We start from the raw sequence: 15753 nt of genomic DNA, 5'->3' as shown, positions 1-15753 counted from the left end.
CTTTACAAGCATTCTGTTTTTACAAATGGGAGCTTTCAAACTGCAGTTTTCAGGCTCCATTCATTTATCCCCGGAGCCCCCGGAGGGTTCAACAGGGCTCACAGGGAAGATAAAAGCCTGTGACAACCACAGTTGTCTCTGGTGTCTCTAGCTGGGAAACAAATGTGGACATTTACAGAGACAGCGGATCAGAGCAGGGCAAGTCGCTCTGCCTAGAGCTGGGGCTGGGGGTACGGGTGGGGGTCGGGGCTCTTTAGAACAGTTCCTTTAGTTGGTGGTAAGAGACTAAAAATGCATTACAACTCAAGCTCTTCCCAAGTCAGAGAGAGTCCCCTGGTGCAGCATTCAAAAACTGGACTTCAAAGCAGGCTTCCAGCCCCGCAGATAATATCCTGAAGCATATTCGTAAGGAAAAGCAAGTCTCAAGGGCCAAAGCTACATCTGGTGGCCCGAGAAGGGGCATTTCCGATGCTTTATAGCTGTTTGCCACCCTTCAAAGCTAGCGGGATTCTTGGGTGAGTTAGAGAAGTCGATGGGAGAGGCTGTGGGGCTAACTAGCTGAGGTTTAAAAACCTCACCTTCTTTTGTCTTGCAAGTCTTTACAGGCCCGTGCCTGTGCACTGCTACCCACCACACCTCTCCCCAGCCTTTGTTGATAGCTTTCCTCCTGGCCACCTTTCAAACTGTCCAAGGTTCTCCCTCTCCAGAGTCCAGAATAAGCTGGGACTTCTGTGGCACTTCCTGTCTTTGCTCACAAACCATGGTGGGCTTGGAAAGGGCCACCTCCCAGGATGAGAAGGCAGCTGGCTTCCCTGGCCCTACCAGGCATTGGATAGCCTCTTATTTATCCTCTGAAAAGCCCTGAGCTCTTGCCCAGAACAGCTGAATTCAGGAGCAGGCTATGCCTTGGTCTGCTTTGGGGGTTTGAGGCTGGGATTTCTGAGGGCTCAGGCAAACTCCTTTTGCAGTGGGGGAAGGAAGGGAGGGGGGAACCATCCCTCCTGATCAGACCACAACAGGGTTGCTGGAAAGGGGTTGAAGAGCACAGCATAGGGCGAATGGCTTTCCAGGGGCCCAGCCCATGCTCAGCCTGCAGCAGGATCCTTCCCACACCGCCTAGTTGCCAGCTCTGTAAGAATTGATCTCTCCTCAGAATCGATCTGCCTGGCTTTTCTCAGTGGAGCAGGTTCATGGCACAGCTGCATTTATTTTTAAAATCTGATAGCGCCGGCCTATTGTGATCATTTAAACACAGAATTCTTTGAGCTTTAGAAATCCCCTCTCTAGGACTGCAGAGAAGTCGGCTAATCTCGGAGCCTGCTGCTCCCTGCTCCACTGAGCTGGAGAAAGCCTGTTTACGCTAGCCTGAGCCCTCGATGTGAGGGCTTTTTAAGGACCTTGTAATTTTTCTGGAATTAAACCTCCCAGCTCCCCTTACATTCCAGATGTCATTACAGTCACAAGTCCTACGAATCTGCTTCTCCATGTGGTTGGCAGGGCTGAGGGGATGGGGAGAAGGTGGAGGGGCTGGGGCTGCAGCGGCCACAGCTCTGTGGCTCTGTAGAGACTTGTTTGCCAAGAATGTTCTTCTTTTTCTGTCAAAAAGTGAGGATTACACACAGCCCCTTACCTACCTGACCAGCTATCCTTTACCTCCCACAGTGGCTGCCTCCTGCCGGACAGGAGTCCTGGCTCAGTTGCAGATGGGGGGAAAAGGTCTCTGCCCAGCACCACCAACCATGCAGTTTCCAACTTGCAAGAGAGTGAGGGGACAGGTCAGTAACAGAGACGGCACAGCCGCCTGGGATCATCCGGCGGCAGGACAAGCGCTTGCTCCTTTCTAATCATGTGCTCTGAGACATTTAATACTATTTCAACTATGCAGAGGAAATAATAGAATTCCTTTATTTGAAAAACGATACCGAGCCTCTGAGATCAGTTAAAATCTACTGCTTGGATGGGGATCCTTCTCAGGCTGCTGTCCCTCCCCGCCCGCCACACAGCTGTGGCTGTGCACAGACAGAAAAGCATTTGGTCAGAAAGCAGCAACCCAGTGTTTCTCGGGCTGACTCCAGCTCCCAGCTCCAGCGCCACCATCCGCCTGCCTCCGTTTTATTTCTTCTTTGCGTTGACATTCTTGCAGACCCAGTTCATGCCATCCTTTGAGGGAAATGGACAGAAAAAAGCCGTGTTAGTTGCAAGGAGTGTCCCCAAGAGCTCAGCCTGGAGGGGACTGGGACCACCTACTCTCTAGGGAGTTTGTTGCCCACCCGGCTCCTTTTGGGAGGGCGGAGGGAGGTTCTTGAGCAAAGCAGGGAGGCAGCCCGCCCCGTCAACCTCTGAACTTGAGATGCGTCCTCAGGAACTCCCTCTGAAAAAATAAACACATCTCGCATCTGCCCGCCGAGGAGCTGTCAGGGAAGATTCCAGCCTTTTCTGGCGTTTTCTAAAAGCTGACCCTTACTAGGACACTGGTTCAATGAGCCAGCCTTCTGGTTCCCCTGCGTGTTTACAGTGTGACAGTGTACACTTGGGTTAAATTAGATTTCATTTTGGAAAAACAACCCTCTGCAGTGGGTGTTCCTCCACACATGCAGGGGCAACACACACATGCTTCTACAGAGAGGTTTCAGAGTGGCTTCTTGTCGCTTTAAGCACTACAGTAGAACAGAGGGAAGGAGAGGTTTTCTTAAAGGCACATCGACCTTGAAAGTGTCCTTTTTTTTTTTTTTTTTTTTTTTTTTTTTTTTTTTAAGAAGGCTAGAGAAGGACTGAGGTAAAAAAAGAAAAAAGAAAAAAAAAAAAACCCACACAATGCCCACAGCCTCCTGGTAGGCAGCACAGTTCCTCACTGATGCCAGGCCTGTCAAATGTGACCTCCTTGCCAACCCCCTCTGGAGCATACCTGGACGCCACCACCCCCACCCCCACTCCTGCCCTTCAGGCAAGTCAGGCTCCCTTAGAAGCAGGAAGAGAGCTCCAGTGGGTCCTACAGGGTATCTTGCCCAGAGTCTGGCAAGCTGCCTCACCTCTGCATGCTTATCAGACACACGTGACACCCAAACTCCCAACCCCACATTTCTGGTGGCTGTGGATCTGGCCGCTGAACCTGAACACCTAAGACAGCTTATGGCAGTAAATATCAGCTGACACCCTTGGCCACTGGGACATTAATCCCATAAACAATACATCACTGCAAAACAGCCAGCAGAGCCCCTTTCTCCTGGCTAATCTGACAGTCACCTGCAAGTACCCTGATTAAAACTGCACTGGCTGCGGGGAGGGGGGGGGGGCACCGGGGCAGGAGAACCTGATGACCTGAGGGAACTTCCTGCTTTGCCAAGATGAGACCTAGCCTTGGCAGAAAGCCTTCAGGTGGGAAGCACCTGGCTGCAGCTGGGCAGTGGGGGATCCGGTGAGGGGGACCCCAAAGCATCTGATTACAACTGGGTCAGCTGCACACTCTGAAAAGCTGAGCAATTTTTAAACCGTTTTATGAAAAGGATTCATTTAAAGAGAGCATGTTTAATTTTAGTAGCTAATTGGTTTCTAGGAAAAAAAATGATCACCTGCCAGGAGACAAGAAAGATTTTTACACATACAAGAGGGATGACTATGGTGATAACCTTCTTCGCTTGCTCCAAAGCGGAGAACTCAGAATAAGGGCGGCGCTTCCACGGTCAAGTGCAGCACAAACACTCATGGCTCCCTCCCTACAGACACATTTTCTCTGGGATATCAAGAAGTCCCCACACAATGCCAGAGCCACTTTGTCTTTTTCTTGGTTTATGACTGGCGAAGTGGGGGGGGGGTCCCTTATTATATTTCACCAAACATAAGTGTAGGCAAAGAGATAGGGAAAATATTTACTCAGCTGCAGGCACTCAAAGCGGAAGGTGGAGGGGGCCATACTCTGTGGGGGTGGGAAGGGGCTTAAAGGGCAGGGCCTGCTGAGGGGCGCTGTCTTGCAGATGTCTGAGGATCTACAGCCCAGGCTTGCCCACCATGGTCTTGCTGACAGAGGGCGCTCAGAGACCAGCACCTCTGGCTGTCCCCCACCTCTGGTGCCCTTCTTGGGTAAAGCCCTGGACTGGGCTTGGGGAGGTCCCTTTGAGCATTTGGGAGCTGGAGGGGACAGGCAGAGGGCGGGGAGGACCACAATCCTCCGTGACAAGTGACAGTTCTTCACAAATCAAGTAAGGGCAAGCTTTACCAAGTAGCCCACTGGAAAGGAAAGGTAATAGTGTTATCCCAAAGCCAGGATGGGGGTCTGAGCAAAGGGCCGCCATGCTGTCTGGTGGATAGCCCGTACTTAATTTATAGTCTTTTAAATTAATTCTCATAACCACCCAGTGAATATATATTATTATTTCCAGATTGCAAACAAGGAAATGAAGAACAGAAAATTTGGGGGCAGAGGTGGCCTTTCTTCCCACTGAGAACCACACTTGGCCAGCCGGTCAGATACGGCTGGTCACCATCTTCTCTGTGGCTAAGGATGACAGCAAGCGGCTCTGCATCTCATTCACAGAGGAGCTGGGGGGTCCCTTGGAAGGCAACAGGGGAAGGCCACTCTGCTGGGGATTTTCCCTCAGGGCTTCCTTCAGGCAAAAACAGGGTAAAGACTGGAGGAGCCCTGTCAAGGAAGGAACCCTGCCTGCTTTGCCACAGCTCTAAAAAGGACCAGAGGGTTCCTAACCTGCTGGGAGCTAGGGCTGTGGAAGGCGGAGCATTTGTGACCTGGGCCACCTCTGTCAGTGGCTACTCTGACTTTTAGAGGCAACAGAATTATGCAGAGGGGCCGTCTGCTTCTATATGTAAGTGAACAGCGTGACTGCTTACGTGAAGGAGTTGTCCCTGAAGAAGGACATGAATTCATAGGTTTGTTTAATGGTTGAACTTTTTATTGTTAAGAACTGTTTTGACCGATTCCCTGCACATTTGATCTTCATTATAGGAACGACGCTCTTTGGTGGGAACAGTCTCCTCTCTCCTTTCCCTACCAATCTTGCTGAAACTGAATTTGAATTGATTAGCTTCGATTTATTAATAGAGACTAGTGGCAGGGGCTCTCAAACGGGGCCTTGTGTGGCTTCCTGGAGAGGAAATAAATATCTCTGTGTTGCAGAAGTATTCTGACCATATCTATGGGGGTGGGGGTGGGGGAGCAGGGGTGTTGGTGGTGATAGTGGTGGTGAGGATGGTGAGGATGGTGGTGGTGACAAGCTGTCCCTGCTAATCATCCCCAAGCCTGAGAGTCATGGTGCGCTGCCCGTTTGTGTGCAGGACTGGTCTCTGGCTGTTCTGCTTGTTTACTTTGATCCCAGTTCGGAGCATCCATCAGTGCTGGGTGGCTGCAGGGAAGCCATGGTGGCCGTGGTTGGGTGGGCTAGTTTTTAAAGCTAGGCTGACTATGTGGCCACCTCAGTAATTGCTCTCTTGCTGAGCAATGCAGCCTGTCCCATTGTGCCTTTAGGCCCCTGGGGTCAAGGAGCAGCTGAACACAGCATACATAAAATATCGCTTGCTGTTCATATTTTTCTGGTGACAAAGGGCAGTGTACCAGGGAGGGAGCAAATCACATGTCACAGGCTTGCTCTCTCAGTCCACAGAGAGGTCTGCAAATATAAAATTCAACCTGAGGGCCGACTGATGGGTAAGCAGTTCCATGAATACCTAGAATAAGTACCAACCGATCCCAAGCCTAGGAAGAAGAACTGGACATCCCTTTTTAAATGATAAAATGTGCGCCTGGGGAGTATAGCTCGGAAATAGAATAAAGGGTTAGCATAAACAAGATACTGGGTTCAACTTCTACCCCTGCAAAGAAGAGCAAGTCAAATTCTGGTAGTAGACTAAGGAAAAGTCCCCTAGATCAAGGAAAACCAGAGGCAGGAGGTGGGCGGGCGCCCCTCTGAGAGAGGCTTAGTCCACACTCAGCAAGGTGGGCTGCGGCCGACCCACCTAAGGAATCAAGGCAGCACAAGACACTGTGGTCTGAATATCCTTCCTTTCTGGAGGAATTGGGGAGATGCCACCTGAGAAGCTAGTCTAGCTCGGTGGCCTGGAGGGCAGCACCTGTGCATCATGCCAAAGCCATCCGTGTTGGCAGGTGACCGGTGATGACAACGTCGAGCCAGGTTTAAACTGTGGCTTCTCCTTTAAAAGGAAATCGAGAGCCAGGACAATCAGGACAATCACACACCGAGCTTGAAAAGGTCTCCAAACACTGAAGCTGCAGTGGGAAGGACGAAGGTGGTCGGGTGAATTCACGGCGGCAGGATGGGGTTTTCTTTCTTTTCTTTTTTTTTTTTTTTTGATTTTTCGAGACAGGGTTTCTCTGTGTAGTCCTGGCTGTCCTGGAACTCACTTTGTAGACCAGGCTGGCCTCGAACTCAGAAATCCGCCTGCCTCTGCCTCCCGAGTGCTGGGATTAAAGGCGTGCACCACCACGCCCGGCATTTTTTTTTTAATTTATTTTTTTTTATTAGGTATTTTCCTCGTTTACATTTTCAATGCTATCCCAAAAGTCCCCCATACCCACCCCCCCAAGGATGAGGTTTTCTATACCTCGTTTTGTTTTGTTTTTTTATCTAACCCCGATTCTCTGTACACTCTCTAGATTTCCATTGGAAAGGAAAGGACAGAGCCTGGTGCTGAGTGATATATCCTAGGAGGTCCAGAACCCAGGCCTGGCCTCAAGGACATGGAGGTGTCTCTCCATCCCGGGGGTGTGTCTGGCTGTGGGAGCATCCCAGACATTTTTCATTCCCTTTTTCCTGCTGTCACCTGCTTGATGGAACTGGGTCTCCTCTGATCCCTCCTTTGGACTAAAGGCCTCTCAGCAGGATGGAGTGTCCAAGATTGATTCCCTCCTTCAGAGTTTGTGCCCTTTACCTGCTCTTCCTTCTGAAAACCCGCTGTATGCAGCGTTGGCCTCCCAGTCACCATCAATCAAGTGAAGGAAGAGCTGTTCCAAACTCTCTTGATGTCCTTAACAGTCTACCACACACAGCTGAGCACATGGCACTGTCTTGTAAAGACCACCTCAGTAAGTGTGCCTTGAGGATATCGGGTACAAACGCCCTCCTGGGAATTCCGTCCTAGGAACCCCAGCTCCCACAATTCCAAATGACATGTTCAGGCCATTTAACTAATGGGAAATAGTCACCTGGCCTGCTTGGCCACAGAGGACATGGCACGTCACCTGTCTGACTTCCGACTGGCCTCTGGGCTAGACCGCTTGAAGGGCCTTGCTATTTGTTACTATGCCACAGTTCTCCTAGGTCAGTTTTTTTATTTGCGTGTTTATAAATGTTTTACATTTCATTCATCCATCCAGCCATTGTGTGTCTGTGTGTGCCTATGTGCGTCTGTGTATAGTGGGGGTGTCCACGCCTGCCACGGCACATGTGGAGCACAGAGGACAACTTGCTGGAGTTGTTTCTCTCTTACACCCTTATACCGCATGCGTGGGTTCCAGGGAGTAAGCTTGGGTCAGCAGGTTTAGAGATGAGTATGCTGCACCGCTATGTAGGCCGCCAGATGGGTTTTGATTGGACCTGTGTGCACACACAGTGCAGACAGCAGAGCTGGCTCTCAGCACTTAGAACCGACGCACAAACCCTGGATCCCCCAACCTTCGCCTTTTCTCAGACTTTTGTACAGTTTCTTTCTGGGCTGTCACAGAGGCAGCTCAACCAGCTGGGCAGCCTCTGGGGAGGTGGGGTAAGGAGAACAAAATGGAATTTAGGAAGTTTTCATCATTAGGAATTTCTATCTGAAAGTGAACCCGGAATAACTGAATCATACAGTCATTTTCCTAGCGAAGTTCTTAATTTTTAGGGATATTTTAATCCTTAATTAAGAGCCACGAAAGGCCTATACTTTAGCCATGCAATCCTAGAAAGGAATTACATTGATTCTTTTCCAGGTATCGAGACGCTGGCTGAGACGGCAGCATCACCTGAGGGGGCCCGGTCATTCACTGGCTGCTGGGGGGGGGGGGAAGCTTCCAGAGGAGGCTCCACGACCTTTCTCTGCTCCCCAAAGGTTACCGTGAAAGGACAATAGAAGATTCCCTTCTTAATTAACATTTTTATTAAATAACCTATTTCAAATAATGGTTAAATTCTCTAAATTTATATCATTCTATTAACCATAATCTAATCTCATTAACCTTGAAATCCCAGCCTTAACTATCCAATTCTATACACCCTGGTACTCGCTACAAACTAATTAAGTGACCTTCAAACTATTTGTCCTCTGTATAAAATCATTTCCTTTGCTCTTAGTTCTTTGCTGGATGTCTCTCTCATTCATACGACTGCATTTTGATTAATTAATTAATTAATTTATCTGGTGTGTACGTCAGTGGGAACTCTGGGGAGTCAGCTCTCTCCTGCCCTGTGGTCCTGGGATCAAGCTCAGGTCATCCATCAGCTTTGGCAGCAGTCACCTTTATCCACCGAGACACCTTGCTGACCCTGGACCTCTTTTGATGCCACTTCCTGTGCCCTTGGTTGCTGCAGGTCCTCGATTAAAAAAGCACTTTTTTTTTTTTGATACAAATAACCAAAATGATCGTAGTTTCACTTTATTCAAAGTGCTTATTGCTCACAGACATCCCTTGCGACTACCACACTGTCTAACTGCCTAATAGCTTGCTGTGTAAGGGTTCTACAATGGAGGCAGGGGATGAAGCTCGCAGGTAGAGCACTTGCCCATCATGTTCACTGACCTGGATTTGATTTCCACCTTGGAAGAACGGAGAGAGGGAAGGGAGTGGAGGGAAGAAGAGGCACTCTAGGGACACTGTGTATCTGTGGTGGTTACACTGCCAGTCTGTAGGGGGCACTGCGCACCTATCTGTGGTGGTTATACTTCTAGAAGCACACAGCTCTACCCAGACAGGAGTGAGGTTGCAAAATGCAAGAGTTCCTGGATACCTTCAGGTTCCTACAGTATAGAGGGTATAGAGCCCTTGACTTAAATGCTACTGCACTTGGTACTGACTCCAGCTCATTTACTCTGGCCCCACCCCTTTTCCATATCCTTGGGCAGGCTGAAGAAACCATAACACACTTTAATTCTGGCTTTGCTTTTTCATGTTTTCTCCACCCTGGCCAAGAGTGGAGATCACAGTACCCATAAGCCCTCATTCTAATGAGTGTACACATACAACCCGTTTGTTCTCCTCAGCACCCCTTTTACAGCTCCCAACACCAATACTGGGATGCCCTTGACTTACTTTCTTTCTTTCTTTTTTTCTTTCTTTCCTTTAAAGTTCTATTTTATGTATACGAGTACACTATAGCTGTCTTCAGACACTCCAGAAGAGGGTATCAGATCTCATTATGGGTGGTTGTGAGTCACCATGTGGTTGCTGGGATTTGAACTCAGGACCCTCGGAAGAGCAGTCAGTGCTCTTACCCACTGAGCCATCGCTCCAGCCCACCCTTGACTTTCTAACATCTGTGTTCTGAGCCATTTAGAAGGGCAGAAAAGTTCTTGCTGAAAAGCTTTATGACACAGGAAAGCTTCTTCTGGGCTGGGGCTGTAGTTCTGTGGGTGGAGCGCTTGCCTGCTATGTACAAGGACTGGGTTCCATTCTCAGCAAGGGTAAAAAGGAGGCCACCTGTCACCTCTCCCCTACCTATGCCTGTGTCTACCAAATTACCCTGTACACAGCTGGAAGGGCACACACAGGGTAAGGTCCTTTCTTCCTCTCTTCCTTCTTTCCTTCCTAGGCAGGATTTCTCTATGTAGCCCTAGCTGTCCTAGAACTCACTCTGTATACTAGGCTGGCCTTGAATTCACAGAGATCCACCTGTCTCTGCCTTCCAAGTGCTGGAACTAAAGGTGTGTGCACTACCACCTGACAGATCTTTTCATTTTAGAAGAGGGTTGTAATTGAACAAGATTAAATAAAATGATCAGTATTTACCTATATCCAACATCCCATGTTGTACTTGGACTGGGTTATAAATTACCCTAAAGCTGGGCGTGGTGGCGCACGCCTTTAATCCCAGCACTCATGAGGCAGAGGCAGGCGGATTTCTGAGTTCGAGGCCAGCCTGGTCTACAGAATGAGTTCCAGGACAGCCAGGGCTACACAGAGAAACCCTGACTCGAAAAACAAAAAACAAAACAAAACAAAAAAATTACCCTAAAAAATGTAGTTAGATCAAAGGTCTGAAGACAAGCTTTTATTCACAAATAATCACCTATGTGGTAGCAATCTTATAAGGGAGAATCTAGAAGAATGGTAGTTTAGTCCCTTTGTATAGGGAATTAGGAGAGAGAACAATTCTTTGACTTACTTTTGAGACAGTCTCACATAGCTGACTTCCTGTCCTGCTGACTTTACCCCCCAGGGTTGAGGATTGCAGGCCTGTACTGCCATGCCTACTTCTCTGTGCGTCTTTGTACTGCTGAGATGAACCTGGAACCTGTCTCGTAAGACAACCAACCACTCTACCTCTGAGTCATGCCCTTATTCCACATTTTCTTCAACTTCATAAACTTTATATAATTAAAAATGAAAAAAAGGGCTGGTGAGATGGCTCAGTGGGTAAGAGCACCCGACTGCTCTTCCAAAGGTCCAGAGTTCAAATCCCAGCAACCACATGGTGGCTCACAACCATCCGTAACGAGATCTGGCGCCCTCTTCTGGAGTGTCTGAAGACAGCTACAGTGTACTTACATATAATAAATAAATCTAAAAAAAAAAATCTGTAATCCATCTTAAAATAAATAAATAAATAAAAATAAAAATGAAAAAAAAATCATATTTGAGATAGGATCTTGTGGGACAAGACTAGAACTTCTGGTTCAACTGATCCTCCAAAGTGTGGATGTGTGCCACAATGTCCAATTTAGAATATAACTTTTAGAACCAAAATGTAGGAAGAGAGGTGGGGAGGGAGGGAGGGAGGGCTGGCTTATGGCTGAGTGTGTGTGGAGCCTCACTCTTGTGATCTTAATACTTTGGATGCTAAGGTAGAAAGGTTAGAAGATTGGATTTACCTAGGTCAAAAGTTTGAGGCCAGCTTGGCTACAAAACACCCTGTCTTGGGGCTGGAGAGATGATTCTGTACTTAAGGGCACTGGCTGTTCTAGAGGACTGAGGTTTGCATCCTAGCACCTGTATGGTGGCTCACAACCATCTGTAACTCTAGTTTTAAGAGATTTAATGCCCTCTTCTGGCTTCCATGTGCTCAGCATGCAAAGGGTGCAGACACATATGCACAGGCAAAACACCCATACTTCCTAAGACAAAACTTACGAAAAGAGAAATGTCTCAAGAGCTCCAAAACACCAACTCTCCCAAGCCTGCACCTCACGGGGTGCTTCAGGACACATTCTGTGGCAATCCCTGGGTTCCAAGAACTCCAGCATACACATATCCATGAGCTCTGGGTACAAGCATCAGCAGTGTGAGGAGGGGACCCTTGTCTAGTGCTGACTCTAGAGGCCACACACAGAAGCCAGTACTGGCTGTTTTTGTAATAAAGGAAAAATAAAACAAACAAGCAGCTAACACGTCAGGACCAACACAAGTCTGGCATGTGATTGTTTGCTTGAGACAAAAGCAATCAGCCCATTTCAAAACAAGTCAGTGTCAAGCAATTGAGGGAGGGGAGAGCATTAGAAGGGAGAAGCGAATGGGGAGAGGCTGCAGGCGGTGAAGAGTCAAATCTCAGGTCTGCAACCCAAGAAGCCATGTTGAGAGAAAAACAAACCGTCACGCCATTATCAACATACCACACGGCAGAGAGGGAAGAAAGACCCTAGAGCAGGAGTGACCGGTCCACACAGTGCTGTGACACGTCCTAGCAGATAAACCACATGCTGAAAATGAGGGACAACGATTCGGGTGGGGTCTTCATAAAAGGGCTGATTACGGCGCGTCACTGAGCTGACGGAGCTTGGTAGGAAGCACCAGAGTTAGAAGTGCTCGTCTTTCGGAGATACAGCCTCTTGGATGTCTGGGGCAGGGCTATGTTCTGCCCTAAATTAATATTACACAAGGGGACGTTCAATCTCCGGGTATACATATGGGTCCTCAGCATATGGCCCAGGGCTTTGTGTCCACAGAAGCCCCCCCCCCCCCAGTGGGAAAAAATACCAGAAGCTTGAAACAGACACCAAGCCCAAGGGCAGGGAGAGAGCTAAGAGGAGAAACAGAGATATTTCTAGGCCAGTTAGCGTTTGTATGACTGCTGATGGCAATCACCGAGGAAAACAGGCTTTTAGCATCCATAGTCTTAGACCCGACACAGGATGCAGACACAAGTATCCAGCAACTTAGAGTCACTTCCTCGGGGCTCCCCAGGTTAGGACAGTAAGCTGAAGGCACGGGGCTGCCCCTCCCCCTCATGGTATAAGGCCATTTGCTTCATATCTTTTTCTATATAGACCAGGGGTTCTCAGCCTTCCTAATGCTGCGACCCCTTTAATATAGTTCTTCATGTTGTGGTAACCCCCAACCATAAAAATATTTCATTGCTACTTCATATCAGTAATTTTGCTACTGTTATGAATCGTAATGAAAACATCCATTTTTTCGAGTGATCTTAAAACCCCACAGGGGTCATGATCCACAGGCAGAGAAACACTGGTCTAGACCAACCCTGCCAGTGAGGCAGATGCTTCAGGGAGCTGCCATGTGGACAGGAAGCGAAGCCTTGCCCCTATCTCACCTGGACGCCCTCGCCTGTGAGCGCTGAACAGGACTGGATCTGCCAGACGCGGTCCCGGATGGTGTGGAGGTTTAGCCCTTCTGCGATCTCGGAGGCTGGGGCTGCCGTGAGCAGGTCCTGTTTGTTAGCAAAGATGAGCACGGGCACACAACTCAGCTTTTCTTCCTCCAGTAATTCTGTTAGTTCCTGGACCATTTTGGGGGGAAGAAGGAGAGAGAGAAGCTTGACAACCATGACACGTGAGCGCACGCCACACTTGGAATCATAGCACACTAAGCAGTTAGGTTGGTCAGCAGCAACTTTAAGGTAAAGATCTCAGGCTTGTACCTTTGGAAGATTCCCTAGCAAATTTCTGGGCTCAAACTAGGAATTCTGACTATAGGAAGTTGGAGCCAGCAGACTGGAGAGCCTCAACCCACTTCCCAGGAAAAAGAAGCAGAAACCCGGGATCTTCAGCCATTGGATTACAGGGCAAACTTTCTGCACCGAGATCCAAACATGGCTCTCTAGAGATTTCCTCTATCCTCACTGCTCCTGGGGGTGGCCTCATCTGGGTCCAATGGTCGAGGCCCCAGGCTGCTCTGTGTATGACTGTATATACAGACCGTATCATCTAAACATATTGACATGCACCCTGCAGTTAAAGCCATATTTGAGTTCAAGGCTGATCTTGTTTCCCGGCGTGAGAACAAGAAGCTGAGTTTTGGCTTGTGTTTTTCTCCTCACCCTTCTGAATTTGCCACTGTTTGATCAATTACTCCTGGTCAATTAAGGATGGAAAAGTATAACCAGAAGTGCTCAGTGTAGTAGTGTTCCTGAGCTCATTCCTACATGGTCTGGGAAGACACACAGAAGGGCTTTGGGGTGTGGTGCAAAGTTCCACTTGCTTAGATCGTTTATATTCAATTTGATCAAGCTAAAGGGACTTCACCAAACGACACTGTGAAAGACTCCCAACTAATTTCTTTTTGGACAGCTGTATTTTTGCCTGCTCACCAGAGTGAGCCTCCTGTCCCTCACACACACTTCCAGGCGGATTGATGGGCACCGGGGCTTAGGGAAGAGTCAACACATAAAGCATTTACCTGACCCGTCTCTTCAAATCTCTTTCTGTCCGCACTGTCAATTACATAGATCTGCAATAGAAAACCAGAATGTTACTTTAATACACAGAGACAGAAAGAGAAGGGACAACTTTTACAAAAAAAAAAAACAAAAAAAAAACAAAAAAAAAACTGGTCCTCAGTCAAGAGAGTTCAGATTAACCCAACAAATGCAAACAGCCTGGCCTTGGCTCACTTCACCTGTGGAGCAAGAAAACCCAATGCATGAACTAAGGATGCTGGGAAAACACACCAGGGGGACACCCAGAAACCCAGGGATCAACCCAAGGAGGGAGCCCCCAGGGATGTGCTGGGTGTTTGAGGGCACCTCCAATCCTACACTTCTGGAGTGTCTCTTCTCTGACAGCACTGCTTCAGCATTACTTCTAGGCTGACTTTGGGACCACGACAAGGGACAGTTATCTGTTCGTTGCTATCGTCACCACAGGCTGCTGTGATGTCAAGGGAAGTCTAGAAATAGAAGGACAAGCTATGCTAGAAGTTAATGTCGTTGTTTTGTTTGTTTGTTTGTTTTGAGTCATGGTATCATGTAGTCCAGGCTGGCCATAACTCGCTTTGTAGTCAAGGATGCCCCTGGAATTTTGATCTCCCCTCTGCTTGCTGGGTCTTGGTGTGTTTTAAGGGATGCTGGGGATTGAACTCAGAGCTTTACATGAATGCTACGTGAGTATTCTACCACCTCAGCTTTCCGAGCAGAAGGAAAATTCGAGACTCATTGTAAGTTATAAATTTGAAGCTTCCCCCTCTACCCATGAGTTTTAGTTACATAACAGTAAGGAAAATAAAGTTTTAAAAAGAGAATAAAAAACCATCCATAGCTTCATAGCTTCTAAAAACACTGGCAATTTAAACCTCCTACAGAAAGCAGTGGGCATGGGGCAGAGGCAGGAGGATCTTTGTGAGTTTAAAGCCAGCCTGGTCTACACAGTAAGTTCCAGGACAGCCAGGACTGTTACATAGAGAGGCCATGTCTTGAAAAATCAGAACTCTGGAAGCAGAGACAGATGGATCTTTGTGAGTTCAAGGCCAGCCTAGTCTACACAGTAAGTTCCAAGACAGCTGGGACTGTTAAACAGAGAGACTATGCCTTGAAAAACCAATATCTAGATAGATATCTAGATAGATATCTAGATAGATAGATAGATAGATAAATAGATAGATAGATGGATAGATTGATATCCTACAGTAAGTTCCAGGACAGCCAGGACTTTTGCACAGAGAGAAACCCCGTCTTGCAAAACCAAACAGATAGACAGACAGACAGATATCCTACAGAAGGCCCTGTCCCACCAGACTGATCTAAGTTCCAGCACAGCCAGGCCAGTTACACAGAGAGACCCTGTTTTGAAAAACCATCCGAACAACCAGTCAAACAAATATTCTACAAAAGGCTCCACCCCATCAGGTGTGGTGGCTCAAGTTTGTAATTCCAGCATGTTAGGGGCTGAGGCAGGAGGATTGCTATGAGAATGAGGCCAGGCTAAGCTAATTTTAACTCACTCCTAGTGAGACCTGTCTTGAAGAAAAGAGAAGTTCTTTCCTAATTCTTCATATACACATTTAAAAAGAAAATTAGAGAAAAACTTTGTACTTTTTAAGCATTTTATTTCCTTTATATGCGTGGGTGTTTTGTCTGCACAGGCCATGTTTTAGCATGTCCCACAGAGGCCAGAAGAGGGTGGTGGATCTCCTAGGACTGGAGTTAGAGAAGTAACTGGGTTAGTTAGACCCTGGGTTCTCACAGTTTGGGAGGCTGAGGCAGAAGGATCATGAATTTGAAGTCAGCCTGCACTATAGGCACAGTAAAGATTGTTTGAGGTCAGCCTAGGCTCACAGGCCTAGGTTATATGAGACTTGGTTTTATCTCAAAAAAAAAAAGAACTTAACACTATTATTATTGAATGAATAGCCTAGTGGACCTCTCT

General features: G+C 47.8%; 1 protein-coding gene across 1 annotated transcript in view; it reads right to left on the bottom strand.

The window, feature by feature from the left end:
- Window positions 1–1882: 1882 nt before the first annotated feature.
- Window positions 1883–15753, bottom strand: part of Arl3 (ARF like GTPase 3) — a 45918-nt gene continuing 32047 nt past the window's right edge. The window contains exons 4-6 of the mRNA XM_021151881.3: window positions 13790–13840; window positions 12705–12890; window positions 1883–2160 (exon numbers count right to left, since the gene is read on the bottom strand). Of these exons, the coding sequence (XP_021007540.1) occupies window positions 2113–2160; window positions 12705–12890; window positions 13790–13840 (285 nt within the window). The 3' untranslated portion in view covers window positions 1883–2112. The remainder of the gene's footprint in view (window positions 2161–12704; window positions 12891–13789; window positions 13841–15753) is intronic.

The sequence above is a fragment of the Mus caroli genome, unplaced genomic scaffold (assembly GCF_978045245.1).
Source record: "Mus caroli unplaced genomic scaffold, Mus_caroli_1 scaffold_20, whole genome shotgun sequence".
Lineage (NCBI taxonomy): Eukaryota > Metazoa > Chordata > Mammalia > Rodentia > Muridae > Mus > Mus caroli.
The sequence above is the reverse complement of the archived record's forward strand: the minus strand, read 5'-3'. Positions and strand labels throughout refer to the sequence as shown.